Source organism: Mauremys mutica, chromosome 4, assembly GCF_020497125.1.
Source record: "Mauremys mutica isolate MM-2020 ecotype Southern chromosome 4, ASM2049712v1, whole genome shotgun sequence".
NCBI classification, from domain to species: domain Eukaryota; kingdom Metazoa; phylum Chordata; order Testudines; family Geoemydidae; genus Mauremys; species Mauremys mutica.
Genome location: NC_059075.1, coordinates 9,522,214 through 9,536,028, shown reverse-complemented (window position 1 = coordinate 9,536,028; position 13,815 = coordinate 9,522,214). Strand labels below are relative to the sequence as shown.

General features: G+C 45.0%; 1 protein-coding gene across 1 annotated transcript; it reads left to right on the top strand.

Annotated features, from left to right (window-relative positions):
* Positions 1-592: 592 nt before the first annotated feature.
* CNIH1 (cornichon family AMPA receptor auxiliary protein 1) lies at positions 593-12,373 on the top strand. The gene is made up of 5 exons (XM_045016308.1): positions 593-768; positions 4,906-4,974; positions 8,381-8,493; positions 10,453-10,596; positions 11,490-12,373. Exons 1-5 carry the CDS (start codon positions 688-690, stop codon positions 11,515-11,517), a joined length of 435 nt encoding a protein of 144 aa, XP_044872243.1. The 5' UTR covers positions 593-687; the 3' UTR covers positions 11,518-12,373.
* The last annotated feature ends 1,442 nt before the right edge of the window (positions 12,374-13,815 follow it).

The window sequence follows — 13,815 nt, the reverse complement described above, 5'->3', positions numbered from 1 at the left end:
TCCCTGGGTGGAGTGGGGGGACTGTGCCCCCTATATCCCTGCAGGGGGCTGGGTGCTGATGTCCCTGTGTGGAGTGGGGGAACTGTGCCCCTCATATCCCTGCAGAGGGCTGAGTGCTGATGTCCCTGGGTGGAGTGGGGGGACTGTGCCCCCTATATCCCTGCAGGGGGCTGGGGGCTGATGTCCCTGGGTGGAGTGGGGGAACTGTGCCCCCTATATCCCTGCAGGGGGCTGGGTGCTGATGTCCCTGGGTGGAGTGGGGGGACTGTGCCCCCTATATCCCTGCAGGGGGCTGGGGGCTGATGTCCCTGGGTGGAGTGGGGGGACTGTGCCCCTCATATCCCTGCAGGGGGCTGGGTGCTGATGTCCCCGGGTGGAGTGGGGGGACTGTGCCCCCTATATCCCTGCAGGGGGCTGGGGGCTGATGTCCCTGGGTGGAGTGGGGGGACTGTGCCCCCTATATCCCTGCAGGGGGCTGACAGGGATGCCCCGCGCAGGCGGGCTCCGCCAGGGGTCGCTGTGGAGCGCGCTTTGCTCAGACGGCGGGACGAAAGAGCAGGGGCGGTGCCGGCGGTTCCTCAGTGCGCCTGCGCTGCTGCATCCCCGGGCCCGGCCTCGGCCGCGATCCGGCCCGGCATCCCCCGCGCGCCTGCTGCCCCGCTGGCCGCGCGGCCCGCTCTCGCCGCCATGGCCTTCACCTTCGCCGCCTTCTGCTACATGCTGGCGCTGCTGCTCACCGCCGCCCTCATCTTCTTCGCCATCTGGCATGTGAGTGCCGGGCCGGGGCGCCCGGAGCGGGGGCGGGGGCGGGGCGCGGCTCGGCCCCTGCCCGCGGGGAGCCCGGGCACCGTTTGTTGCCTCCCGTTGTGGCCGGGTCGCTTCCCGGCCCCGGGGTGTGTGTGTGTGAGCGCGCGAGCTGCACAGCGCCCCCCCCCGCCGTCTCCAGACCCGCGCTCACAGGGGTGGGGGGCAGATCTAACCGCCCCCTATTGCTGCCCCCCCCAGCCATCCCCCGCCCTCACAGGGGTGGGGGGGCAGATCTTACCGCCCCCTACTGCTGCCCCCCCCACCCATCCCCCGCTCTCACAGGGGTGGGGGGGCAGATCTTACCGCCCCCTACTGCTGCCCCCCCCCAGCCATCCCCCGCGCTCACAGGGGTGGGGGGGGCAGATCTAACCGCCCCCTACTGCTGCCCCCCCCGAGCCATCCCCCGCTCTCACAGGGGTGGGGGGGCAGATCTAACCGCCCCCTATTGCTGCCCCCCCCAGCCAACCCCCGCGCTCACAGGGGTGGGGGGCAGATCTTACCGCCCCCTATTGCTGCCCCCCCCCGAGCCATCCCCCGCTCTCACAGGGGTGGGGGCAAATCTTACCGCCCCCTATTGCTGCCCCCCCCCCGAGCCATCCCCCGCGCTCACAGGGGTGGGGGGGCAGATCTAACCGCCCCCTACTGCTGTCCCCCCCAGCCATCCCCCGCGCTCACAGGGGTGGGGGGCAGATCTTACCGCCCCCTATTGCTGCCCCCCCCCGAGCCATCCCCCGCTCTCCCCGGGGTGGGGGCAGATCTTACCGCCCCCTATTGCTGCCCCCCCCCCCGAGGCATCCCCCCCGCTCACAGGGGTGGGGGGGCAGATCTAACCGCCCCCTACTGCTGCCCCCCCCAGCCATCCCCCGCTCTCACAGGGGTGGGGGGCAGATCTAACCGCCCCCGACTGCTGCCCCCCCCAGCCATCCCCCGCTCTCACAGGGGGGGGGGCAGATCTAAGCGCCCCCTATTGCTGCGCCCCGCGAGCCATCCCCCGCGCTCACAGGGGTGGGGGGGCAGATCTAACCGCCCCCTACTGCTGCCCCCCCCAGCCATCCCCCGCGCTCACAGGGGTGGGGGGCAGATCTTACCGCCCCCTATTGCTGCCCCCCCCCGAGCCATCCCCCGCTCTCACAGGGGTGGGGGCAGATCTTACCGCCCCCTATTGCTGCCCCCCCCCGAGCCATCCCCCGCGCTCACAGGGGTGGGGGGGCAGATCTAACCGCCCCCTACTGCTGCCCCCCCCAGCCATCCCCCGCTCTCACAGGGGTGGGGGGCAGATCTAACCGCCCCCTACTGCTGCCCCCCCAGCCATCCCCCGCTCTCACAGGGGTGGGGGGGCAGATCTAACCGCCCCCTGTTGCTGCCCCCCCCCGAGCCATCCCCCGCTCTCACAGGGGTGGGAGGGGCAGATCTAACCGCCCCCTGTTGCTGTCCCCCCCCAGCCATCCCCGCTCTCACAGGGGTGGGAGGGGCAGATCTAACCGCCCCCTGTTGCTGCCCCCCCCCGAGCCATCCCCACGCTCACAGGGGTGGGGGGGCAGAGATCTAACCGCTCCCCTGTCGTTGTGTCCCCCCCAGCCATCTCCCCTCTCACATTCATAGGGTGGGGGCAGAGATGTAATGGCCCCACATTCTTATTTCTCTGAGGCATCTCCCACCCCACCCCCACCCCCCGCATTCACAGGAATGGGGGCAGAGATCAACCCACCCCCACATTGCTGCCCACCCATCCCCGAGCCATTTCTCCTTCCCCCGCACTCAGGAGTGGGGGCAGAGATGTAACCTTCATTGCGGCGCCCCCCCCCCCCCCCAATCTCCACCCTCTTCACTGCTAGGGGTGGGGACAGAGATTGACCTGCCCCTATTTCTGATGTCCCAGAGCCCTCTCTACATCCCCATGGGCTCACAGGGATGGGGACAGAAATCCAACTCCCCTCCCCAGCCATCTGTACATCTCCGTGTATTCACAGGGGTGTGGGCAGAAATCTAATCACCTTCCCTCTGCCCCATTGCTACTCCCACAGAGAGCCAGCTCCATCCCACCTATGTGCACATGGGGTGGGGGCAGAGATTTCACCACTCCACCATTGCTAACCGTGTCCCTCCCCTCCCCCGCCCAACTCTGCACCATGCAGAATTGCACCCAGTTGCATGTGACCTTTGGCCATGGCTGGATGTGCTTAGGGATTATTGGTTTGAGGAATAGTGCCCTATTTTGCGTATATTTGAAATAGTATGTGTAAAATAATTGATCAGATATGTTTAGTAACTTCCTGTTGGTGTAAACCAGCTTTGCAAAATTGTCCTGAAAACTCACCAGTCCAGATACATAACCTGCTTGCTCATCATTACTTTAATGATGCAAAACTGACAATATTCACCTGTGGATGAGTAGAATTTTCAAAGGCTAATGCAAACTGGGTTTGTTTTATTAAACATTTTTGTTGAAAATGTGGGCGTCTTATATTTTTAAATATTGGTGTTTTATTTGAAGGAATATGTGTTTAAAATGTTTGAGTCTCAAGTCAAATAAAGTTTTGTAATTAATGGAAAAATTTTGCTTCCCCCCCCCCCCCCCCCATGGTTTGCTACCTTTTAAAATGCAAATCCTGTGTAAATATTACTTATTATTTGAGGTCTTGGATTTTCTATTGCCACAGAGGGGAAAAGACTAATGGTGGAACTTTAGGAAACCTAGTTTCAAGTGGCTATGAGATGCCTGCTCTTGGAGAGAAGCACTGATATGAAGTTCATTCCTAAAGATGATCTCCTAAGTGAATGAGTGGATTTTTTTGAAGATGATATTTTCCTTGATGAGCTTGGAGGACTAAGCCATTAATATCAGCAGAATTTAATTTTTTTTTTTAAAGAAAAAAGTTTTGGTCCTTGCAGTTGCTAAGATACCTATTTAGATGTGTACCAGATAAACTGATGATTTTTTCTCTGAGTATTTTAACCAATATTTTATAATTTTCTTCTCCATTAATCCAGTGCAACTTCTTGGTTTTCTGAATCTGTCCCAGGATGCATCATTGTGGGACATCCCTGTTACCAGAAGTCTCATGTAATCCAAGTGATGCCACAAAGATACATTCTCAGGCAGCTTTAAGCAAACCAGGAAGTACCATTGGATCTGAGGGAGGAAATAAATTAAAATGTGTGTTAAGTGCTTCTCCCCCAGCATCAATAGTGTGTGTGCGTATATAATATATTCAGATTTGTTCAGTTTCAATTTTTGCTTTGTAGTTATGTAATAAGCTTTTTATTGTAACTTAAAGGATGCTATGTAGACATGTTCTAGTTTACATTGAATATGAAGGATACTGATAGTACTGATTACGTGATGTTTTGGTTCTCATACTTATTTTTCTATGGTTCTTGCTTTTTTGTTTATAAATTACCTGTTTGGTCTTGTTTGGTGCCATGATATCCATTTTACAAAAAATGGGTTTGACTCTATTTCACCCTGGCAGGTTCACCTTTTCCTAAGCATCAGTGTATGGGTAAAACTTCTGTCATTAAAAGATGTTCTTGACTTTTTCCTGAATATATCTCCCTTGCCTGCCATCTCACACTCTGACCCTGAAGATAACACATCCATTCAGCCTCTTCAAAGACTCCATCACTTCCTTTTAATTAACTGGCTGGCATAAGTGACAAGCACTTAGCACAGAGGAAGTGTGTCACGTGTGCAACCTCCTGGTTTTTTTTATGCACCATGGATATATTCTGTGGGACTGAATTCTATTTGCAATGACACTATATAACTCCTCTGCATGGTAGGGGGAAAAGGGAATGAGGGAATGAAATGCAAAGATGTAATGCCAGAGCATTGTGAGTATATAAAACGTCTAGAATAATCTGAAGCTAATCTAAATGTGCTTGAATGTTTTTTAAACCGAAGCAGACCTGTTTCAAATACTTTGTTGCTCTAGGTGATTTAGTTTATGGAATTATTTCTTTTACATGAGTAAAACGACCTTACTAAGATTGTGTTTGTAGCACTTATGGCTCTGTACCAATAAATGATATTTTGTGGTGAGATGTTTTTTATTGCTTTTTAATTGAAGATTCCTAACTGTTCCAATTTTATTCTAGATTATAGCATTTGATGAGCTGAAGACTGATTACAAGAATCCCATAGACCAATGTAATACACTCAATCCTGTAAGTTACATAATAAGGAATCCTCTTTGCATAAATTTATAAATAATTTTTGTTGCTATTATCTTGATTTAATCAAAAAGGCCATTAAAAATTCTGTTCTGCTGGTAATGTCTAGTATATTTGATAGAACTTCTAGACAGAATTCTTTATCTGATTCTTCTTTACTTTCAATCTTGAATATTCTGACTATTATTAATCTGCTGATGATCTTGTCAGCTGTCCTACTAACATTCTTTCAATCTGCTTTTTACATTTTCGGCACAAAGACAGTTGAAAAGGTCAAAAAGATTAAAAGAGTCAAAATTGCATTAAAGGTGTGTACTGCTTTTTAGTTTAATGTTTTAATCCCACTTTTACTTTCATTTTGTTAGGAACATTTGTATTACTATTAAGATGTTTTGTTCAGTGTGCTTGCTCATCTGCCTGTTGTCTGTTCAGGTTTATAATAACTTCATGAACTTTCATATTTTGTGCAAAATAAGTTTGCTTGCTTACCCAGTGAAGTGGGGAAAACTGTTATATGCCTAAAATCTATTGAATAGTTACAGCAACTGAAGATGTACAATAAATGGTATCAAGCCAGGTTCACTGAACTATCTGATGTTCAGAATCTAGGAGACTAGTTTGTTTAAAAAAAAAAAAAGGGGTGGGTGTGGGGGTTTAATTCTGATCTGGCCTTACAATTTCCGGGGTGGAGGTCAGCTTCCCAAGGATATCCCCAGTGTTCTTTCAGAATACTGTGTGCTCTCTTGGATACAACTCTTAATTATACTCCTATTTGTTAATGCTGTGCCTCAAGCACTTTTAGCTTGCTTGTGTCTTTGACAGACAAATAATATTAAGGCTTTTTATTAGAAAGTCTGTATTTTCAGTAACGCAGTATGTCTGTGCCCATTCACCATCCCTTTCATTTTGACTTGGAGTGGGCAGATTGAGATAAAAATACAGGAAGGCTGCACTGTAAATCATGGTGTTTTGCAGAATTAAGTAGAATCACACCAATGGAGACTGAATTCAAAGCTGAAAAAGTATGTGTCTTAGACAGCCAGAGAGCTTTGCAGCTTGAGGGTGGGTGAGTGGAGAGAAAGAAGATGTTATGGAGAAGATTGCATCTTGGAAAGTGGTGCCTGAATAGCTGTGCATCTAACAGTTTCCCCAACTCAGTCTGTTTTACAGTCATTTCTGCAACAGTATGGGGGAAGGCAAATACTCATTACATTAATGCATTATGATCTTATCACAAATTTAATAAAAGGCTGTTATAATGTGCATGTTCAAAGCAAATATTTTATTAACCTAATGCATGAGGTGTTATATGATAGCTTTGTGTAAACTGAAAATCTTGATCGTGGTATTTACTATGCTAGTGGAGTTAGATTAGTCATGAAAAAGTGAATTTGCGATCGTTACTCTTTGAAGAGTATGGTAAATGCACATGGTGCTTTACAAATACATGAAGCGACATGATCCATTGTCTTGAAATTTAAATTCTAGGGGAGAACATTTTTAGTCATGAAAGGTAAATACTTCTCTAGAGTACCATTTTTGGTTCACATAATGCTTAGCATCTCCATCTCTGTCTGTGGCCCCCACCACAACAGTATCCAAGCTTCTCTTGAGTATTTAGAAATATTTCTTCCTTCCTAGCCTTTAGGGAAAAATGCATGGTAACCTGTGAACTAATCAAGCTAGTTCTTGCGTAGGCTGGAAATGAAGAAAGATAACATAGTTTTAAATACTTAAAAGGCAGTCTGATACTCTGGTGTGGGGGCAGAACACACAAACCTAGATGGAAGGAGCAAAGAATCCTGTGGCACCTTATAGACTAACTAGATGGAAGGGAAATACATGCTTTGAGACATATGGTTAGTCTTAATTTTTGTAGATTTCAGGTGTAGCAAACAGGTCTTGCTTGGTGGTCAAACTTTTTTTTAGCTTAAATAATTGGAATAACATCTAAAAGTTACATATGGTGAGTATACAAGAGTGATCTGGACAAGAAAAGTAATTGTTTTACAAATGTAAAGAAAGTTGATGACTTGGGTTTGTGTTGACGTAAGTTGGTTTTGTTTGACAATAGTCATTTACAGAAACAATGTATTAGAATGTGCATTAGGAACAAAAGTCTGTTTGCTTCTAGTTTATAGATTTCTAGTTAGACCTTTTTAGGTGTTTAAAACAAGTATCTGCTTTTAGACAGTATTAAAGAAAACTGCAAAATACATTCTGAGGCAGTCATCCTAGATACACAAATTGGGCAAAGTCAAAGAGTAAGAGTTGTCTTGTGTGTGCTTCACTTAGAGAGTAGACTCCTTAGTAATTTAACTACCAGTAAATCTTTAGTTTATGATAAACCCTTGACTGAAATATGTAGTAGCAATTGAATAAGTTTACATGAAACAGCTTTTAGTTATTTATCCTGTGAGCATTTCAAATATATGGATGAACTTTTGGGGAGAACTGTATAATTCAAAAGAGTAGGTGATACGATTCTTTCTGGTATATTTGCCTTTGAAGGATTTTACTTTTGTGATGAGCATGAGGTTTTCTTGAGTTTAGGGTATTTCACCTACATTTAATCTACATATATTTCTATACTGCTTATCTTTTAATAGCACTAGCAGGGTTACCTGGTATTTTATGCTCTCAGTAATCTGAGAGTAATCAGCATTACCTCTGTACGCTTCTGCTGGAAAGCACAATGTTAAAAAGGCAGGTGTTAGGTATTTGAAAGGTCTTGTACAAAGGAAAATGGAACTGGCTAATATGCCACAAATTGTATGTGTATTTTACTGTTGTTCCCTCCTACATTGCAGAAAGCATATTGCTTGTATTTGTGCATATTGGTGTGCTTAACAATGTTGATGCTCCTTTTGTCTAATAAAGCTTTGTACTGGAAATAAGGTTTTGGTAATAAGTCTGTTTTAATAAATACTGTACATATATAGTGTATCAAGTTCAAAGCTTCAAAAATAGTAGAATACAAAAGAAACTCTTGCATATAAACTGTTCTAGGGATTACTTTTCCCATGGATATTTCTATGTGGGGCATGTGCAGAAATATTTCAATGCTCTACTCTTATGTCACAGAGGTATGTTGTAAAAACATGGAAGCTGTTCACAGTGCACATAGCCAATTAATAAGTAATAAAAGCTTCCATAATCTGAGCATTCCAGCTTGTAAATTTTCTTCTGTATATTCATGAATACCCAAACTTTTCTGTAAATATCAGGGTGTATTCTGCCAGTTGCTGTTTTCACTTTCTGCAGTTTACTTGCCCATTTGAGGGTTTTTCTCTATATAGTAGTATGGAATTTTTACCAATAATTTACCTTATAAATAGAAATTCAAACCAAGCTGTATGATGTTTAATTACATGTTCTGATGCATATTTTTCTGTTTCAGCTTGTACTTCCAGAGTACCTCATCCATGCATTCTTCTGTGTTATGTTTCTCTGTGCAGCAGAGTGGCTTACACTGGGTCTCAATATGCCTTTGTTGGCTTACCATATTTGGAGGTAATATTGATCTCTCTACTCATGTTAATTATAACTAAGGCTAAGATTTTGTCAAGGATATTTTTAGTAAGTCAGGGACAGGTCACGGGCTTCTGTGAATTTTTCTTTGTTGCCTGTGATCTGTCCATGACTTTTACTAAAAATATCCATGATAAAATGGGAAGGGAGTGGGCAGCTGCGGGGTGGCTGGGAGCTCTGGGGCTCCCACAACCTGTTGGGGCTCAGAGCTCCAGGGTCCCCTTACTCCTTCCCCAGTGGTGGGGAGCTGTGGGATGGTCCCTCTGCCCTGCAGCGGTGGCCGAGAGCGTGGAGGTCCACTGCCTCAGGCGGCGGGGGTACCCAACAGCTCCCTGCCGCTGTGGGAGGCAGCGGGATCCTGCAGCTCCCAGCCACCAGGGCTGAAGTCACAGGGGTCTTTGGAAGTCATGGATTCCGTGATTTCTGCAACCTCCGTCGGATTCCATGATTTCCGCAACAAAATCGTAGCCTTAATTATAACTTACTGTCCTTTTGCGATGTTTAATTGTCCCATTTCTTCAGCATAAAGGCCCATTGTGATAAAATGGTGACAAGCTTACGCTACAGTTATAAAAAGTAAAAAAAAGACTATTTTCCTTTTATTTTTTAAAAGGAATGTGTTTTCCAACTAGATAAGCAGGAATGGGAGTACTGCAGTACATGTTTTAAACGGTTCTGAAGTTACCAAAGCCTTCCTAAGTATTTTACCATACCAATTACGTTTGGTTCTCTCCCATGTTGCTCTCTTCTGCAACATTTCCAGTTCTTTAATAAGCCTGTAATACGGTGCCTTAGATCCTACATTCTATTTTAAAGGGTTGTCGTGCCTACCCTTGGCATAGCACCATCTATAATGTAATATGATTTGAAGTTGAGATAAGTTGTGCTGGTGCAGTGCAGCTACAGTGCAAAAAACCACCATGAGAGCATAAGAATGGCCATATTGGGTCGGACCAACGGTCCATCTAGCCCAGGGATGGGCAAACTATGGCCCGCGGGCCGGATCCGGCCCTTCAGGGCTTTGGATCCGGCCCGCGGGATTACCCCTGGTGGTGCTGTGGGCCCGGCGCTGCTCTCAGAAGCAGCCCCCGGGCCGGGAGGCAAAGGGCTCCATGTGCGCACGCAGAGCCCTCTGCCCCCCCTCCCCCCCAGGGGCCGCAGCACTTCCTGGAGTGGCGTGGGGACAGGGCAGGCATGCAGGGAGCCTGCCCTGGCCCTGGTGTGCGCCACTGCCACCCCGGAGCCACTTTAGCTAAGCGGCACCGGGCTGGAGCTCAAACCCCTTCTGCCCCCCGCCCCCCAGCTTCCTGCCCTAAGCCCTCTGCCTGTACCTCGCACCCCTCCTGCACCCAACTTCCTGCCCTGAGCCCTTCTGCACTCCTGTGCATTCCAACCACCTGCCCTGAGCTCCCTGCTGCAACGTGCACCCCAACTCCCTGCCCTGAGCCCCATCCTGCACTCCGCACCCCTCCTGTACCCCAACCCCCTTCCCTGAGCCCCCTCTTACACTCTGCACCCCTTCTCTGCCCCAATCCCTTGTCCTGAGCCCCTTCCTCCACATCCCGCACTCCACCCGCCCTGCCCCGGCCCTGCATACAATTTCCTCACCCAGATGTGGCCCTCGCCCCAAAAAGTTTGCCCACCCCTGATCTAGCCCACTATCCTGTTTTCCAACAGTGCTCAATGTCAGGTGCTTCAGAAGGAATGAACAGAACAGGCAATCATGAAGTGATCCATCCCCATACAGGCAAGGCCTTAGGTTGGGGTCTCAGACTTTACTCTCATGGTTTGTTAATTGCTGGCTGGAGTAAATGTTTAGTGCAGTTAAAGATGCATGGTTCCTTATGCAAATTTCTATTTTGTGTTTTGGGGTGGGGGAACCTGCTTTTCCCATAGCTTGCTTTTCCAAACTTAACTGCTAACCTAATTTGTCTTTTCCAGGTATATGAGCAGACCTGTGATGAGTGGACCTGGTCTTTATGATCCTACAACCATCATGAATGCAGATATTTTAGCATATTGTCAGAAGGAAGGATGGTGCAAACTAGCATTTTACCTCCTATCATTTTTTTACTACCTATATGGGTAAGTTTCTTAGTCAGAAACTTTTTGTTTGAGCTTAACCCAGAGTGAAAATTTAAATTTATATGAAACTTTCTTTAAAAAAACAAACAAAAAAAACCCCAAAATGCCGTGACATTTTTATCTTAATGTGTAAAAATATTTCAGACGCTTAGCCTGGGATGTAATGTCTATGTATCTATTTTAAAAAACAACCCACCCTCCCACCAAAGTTTGGATCATAATTTAGCAAGACAGCTGAACCAAAGAATCAAAAATCCCAACCTTTTAATTTTTATTATAAAAGTATTGGGATTATAATATGGGTGAAATTTGAATATTTTAAAAGAAGTGACATTTGTCTTAAAATTTGGGTTTCACTGAAGTTTGTTGGTACAATGGTCATCATGGGTGAGAAGACAGAGAAGCTGTAAACACAAAGTCAGACTCTCTAAAAAGGGGGGATGTGGGAAGCAACAGCTGGTGATAATGTACGGATGTAGTACTATTCCCAATACATTGCATAGACTGACTTTGACAGCGTTTCTTCATGCGATCATACAAAAAGATTAGGAAAAACATGATTAAAAAAACTTCTTCCAATATATATACATATAGTGTGTTTGAGCCTATGCAAGACTGCCTGTTGTTACTGCCACTTGATCCCAGTGTCCAGAGTGTTATATACACGACACTTCTGTGCACGGGTTCGTTTTTAATGCTTTAACCTGGATTTTAAAAAGTCATGGGGAACTCTCAGTATTTTATTGTAATGACACAAGCTGTGTGTGTCTGCTCTTTTTCAGTGGGGAATGAATCTGTGCATAATATAATGAAATGCATAATACTGTTAACTTATCTAATCAAACTATTACATCTAAATTTAGTACATTTTACATTTTTCTTTTCTTTTCTAGCATGATTTATGTTTTGGTGAGCTCTTAAGAAGACACTCTGCAAACCTGGTTCCAGTTAAGTGCATGCAAAAGCCACAAAACAAAAGGATTCTTTCCAACAAGAATCTGTTGCCAAGATTAAACTATGGAATCTGATGATCACAGTTGCATTCGGAAAAAAAACAAACAACTCCCCTATTTTTAAAACGTTTCCACACTTTATACTTGTGGAAAGACTGTTTTCGTATATTTTGCTGGGACGTTGAAATTAAAAAGAATTAAGTGTAAATTGATATTAAATGATTCTCTGGTTTTGAACAGTTTTGACTTTGCGCTCCCTAAGGAACAGCCATAGCTCTTCAAGTAGTTCTTAATTACTGACTGTCCTTAATATCCTAGAATTTTTTGTTTACAGGACGTTATAGTGGCTCACTTTGGACTTTTGAAACTCCATTTAACTATAAATCAGCTGTAGCTATAAAGTGCTTCTGAAGGACTGAAAGCTTTATGTATTTTCTCTGCAGATATCATCACGGATACACGTGTAGAAAGAGTAGTTCTGTTTTTTTATATTTGGGTATCTTTCCCTGTGTATGCATGGTTCTGAAACTTCCCGTATTTCCACCAAACACTAAATATCCTTGCTTTAATTTTCAAGCATAAGTTATTGTGATAGGAAACACTGAGTTGTCTGTGAAGGAATGAATTTAAAAGATTTTATTTTTAAATGTTTGTGCAACAGTCTTATTAACCAATTGGCTAATAATGCAAGATTGATCAAATCCAATGGTAAAAATCCTGCTCCAATGGGTTCACAGGTCACACTAAAGACATTTCCAAGACCCAGTGAGATTGAGAAACTGCCCTGCTGTTCCTTAGCGGAATAAATAAAAATCTCAAATTCAGAAATGTTCAATTTTTTCCAGTGCTTTGTTTTTAAAAAAAGTAAGTTTACTTGCTGTACTTAACTGCTTAATTAATAATAGACAGTAGCATTACTATTAAAATTCATATTGAAGTGGGTTATATCTGGGAGAGAGATACTTACACAGCACTGAGACACTAACAAGGTTTCTGATCTTGTTTCCTGTACTTTCAGTTGGTCCCTGTGTTAATATTTTTTAGTGGGGGGAGGGGAGTGGAAATAGATGTGCATTGATAGACCTGCATTGTAATTCCTCTTGCTATGAGCTACTGGTTGGTTTAGCTTCAGAAGTTTAGAAATCTTTCCCACTTAAACTACGGTAGTTTAAAGAATGGTAAAATGTTTGCCTTGAGGAAGGTGTGTGGTGGTGCAGATTGTGTCTCTGGTTTTAGTAAAATGTGTTTACATAGATTGGTATTTGACCTTTCTGATATGGACCAGATTTTTGGATTCAATGCAGCCACTTCATGATGCAGATTGGCCTTCAGTTCTGGAATAAAGGAATCTGAGCACTCTTATAAAACTTTCTATGTGGATAATGATTTTTGCCTTAGCCAAATCAAAGGAGACAGCTGACAGAATAGATACAAACTCCATGAAATTAAAATCCCATAGCTTCTTAGTTTGAAGTGTTTTTTATCATATGGCATGCTTTTGTTGCAAATGTTTTTTTTCCCTCCATGGGATAGAAATAACTAGAGTTAAATTTTTTTTTCTATTTTCATATGGAATAATGTACCCCAAACAGTACATAATTGAGAATTCCATTGAGCCATTCTAATGATGAAGTATGATTAATTTGTATAGTCTTTTCCCCAGAACCACTGTTTGAAATTGGAGCTTTAAATTATGTACTTTCAGGATCATAGCACTCTTCAAAAAGGATTAAAGCTGATTCCTCTCTCTACCCTTTGCCTAGTTTAAAAAACGAATTTGACAAGCTGCTGAGCTGCAAGGAAAGTGTTGCATCCCACAGCAATAGATGAAAGTTAACATCTTTTGCTTTTATGGAGTTAAAGCTGTCATGGCTTTCAAAAGTTCTTCCCGCTGTGGCTTGACAGCTTCTGTTTTCAAACTGTTTCCTAAAGTATCTAATTAAATTGTTGTGACACTTTTTTGCACTGAACGCTGTAGATTAACAAACTATCAGACCATGAAATCTAGTATTGAGAAGCCTTCACGAAGAGTTCTGCCACCAGCCCCCAATCATCCAAAAGTTGGAGCCCTGTATTTGTCTGCTCCAGTGGGAGTCTCTCTCTCAAGTAGCTACAGCCTGAACCATTTTAAGTCTTTAAAGATCTAAATTAGAGGTGGGGGCTCAAATCATCTTGAATCAGAATATTCCTGAATAGGAGGGCTTGCAATCATATTCAACTCTGAACTTTCCAAGGGTGAACTTGCAGCCAAAATTTTGGTTTGAAC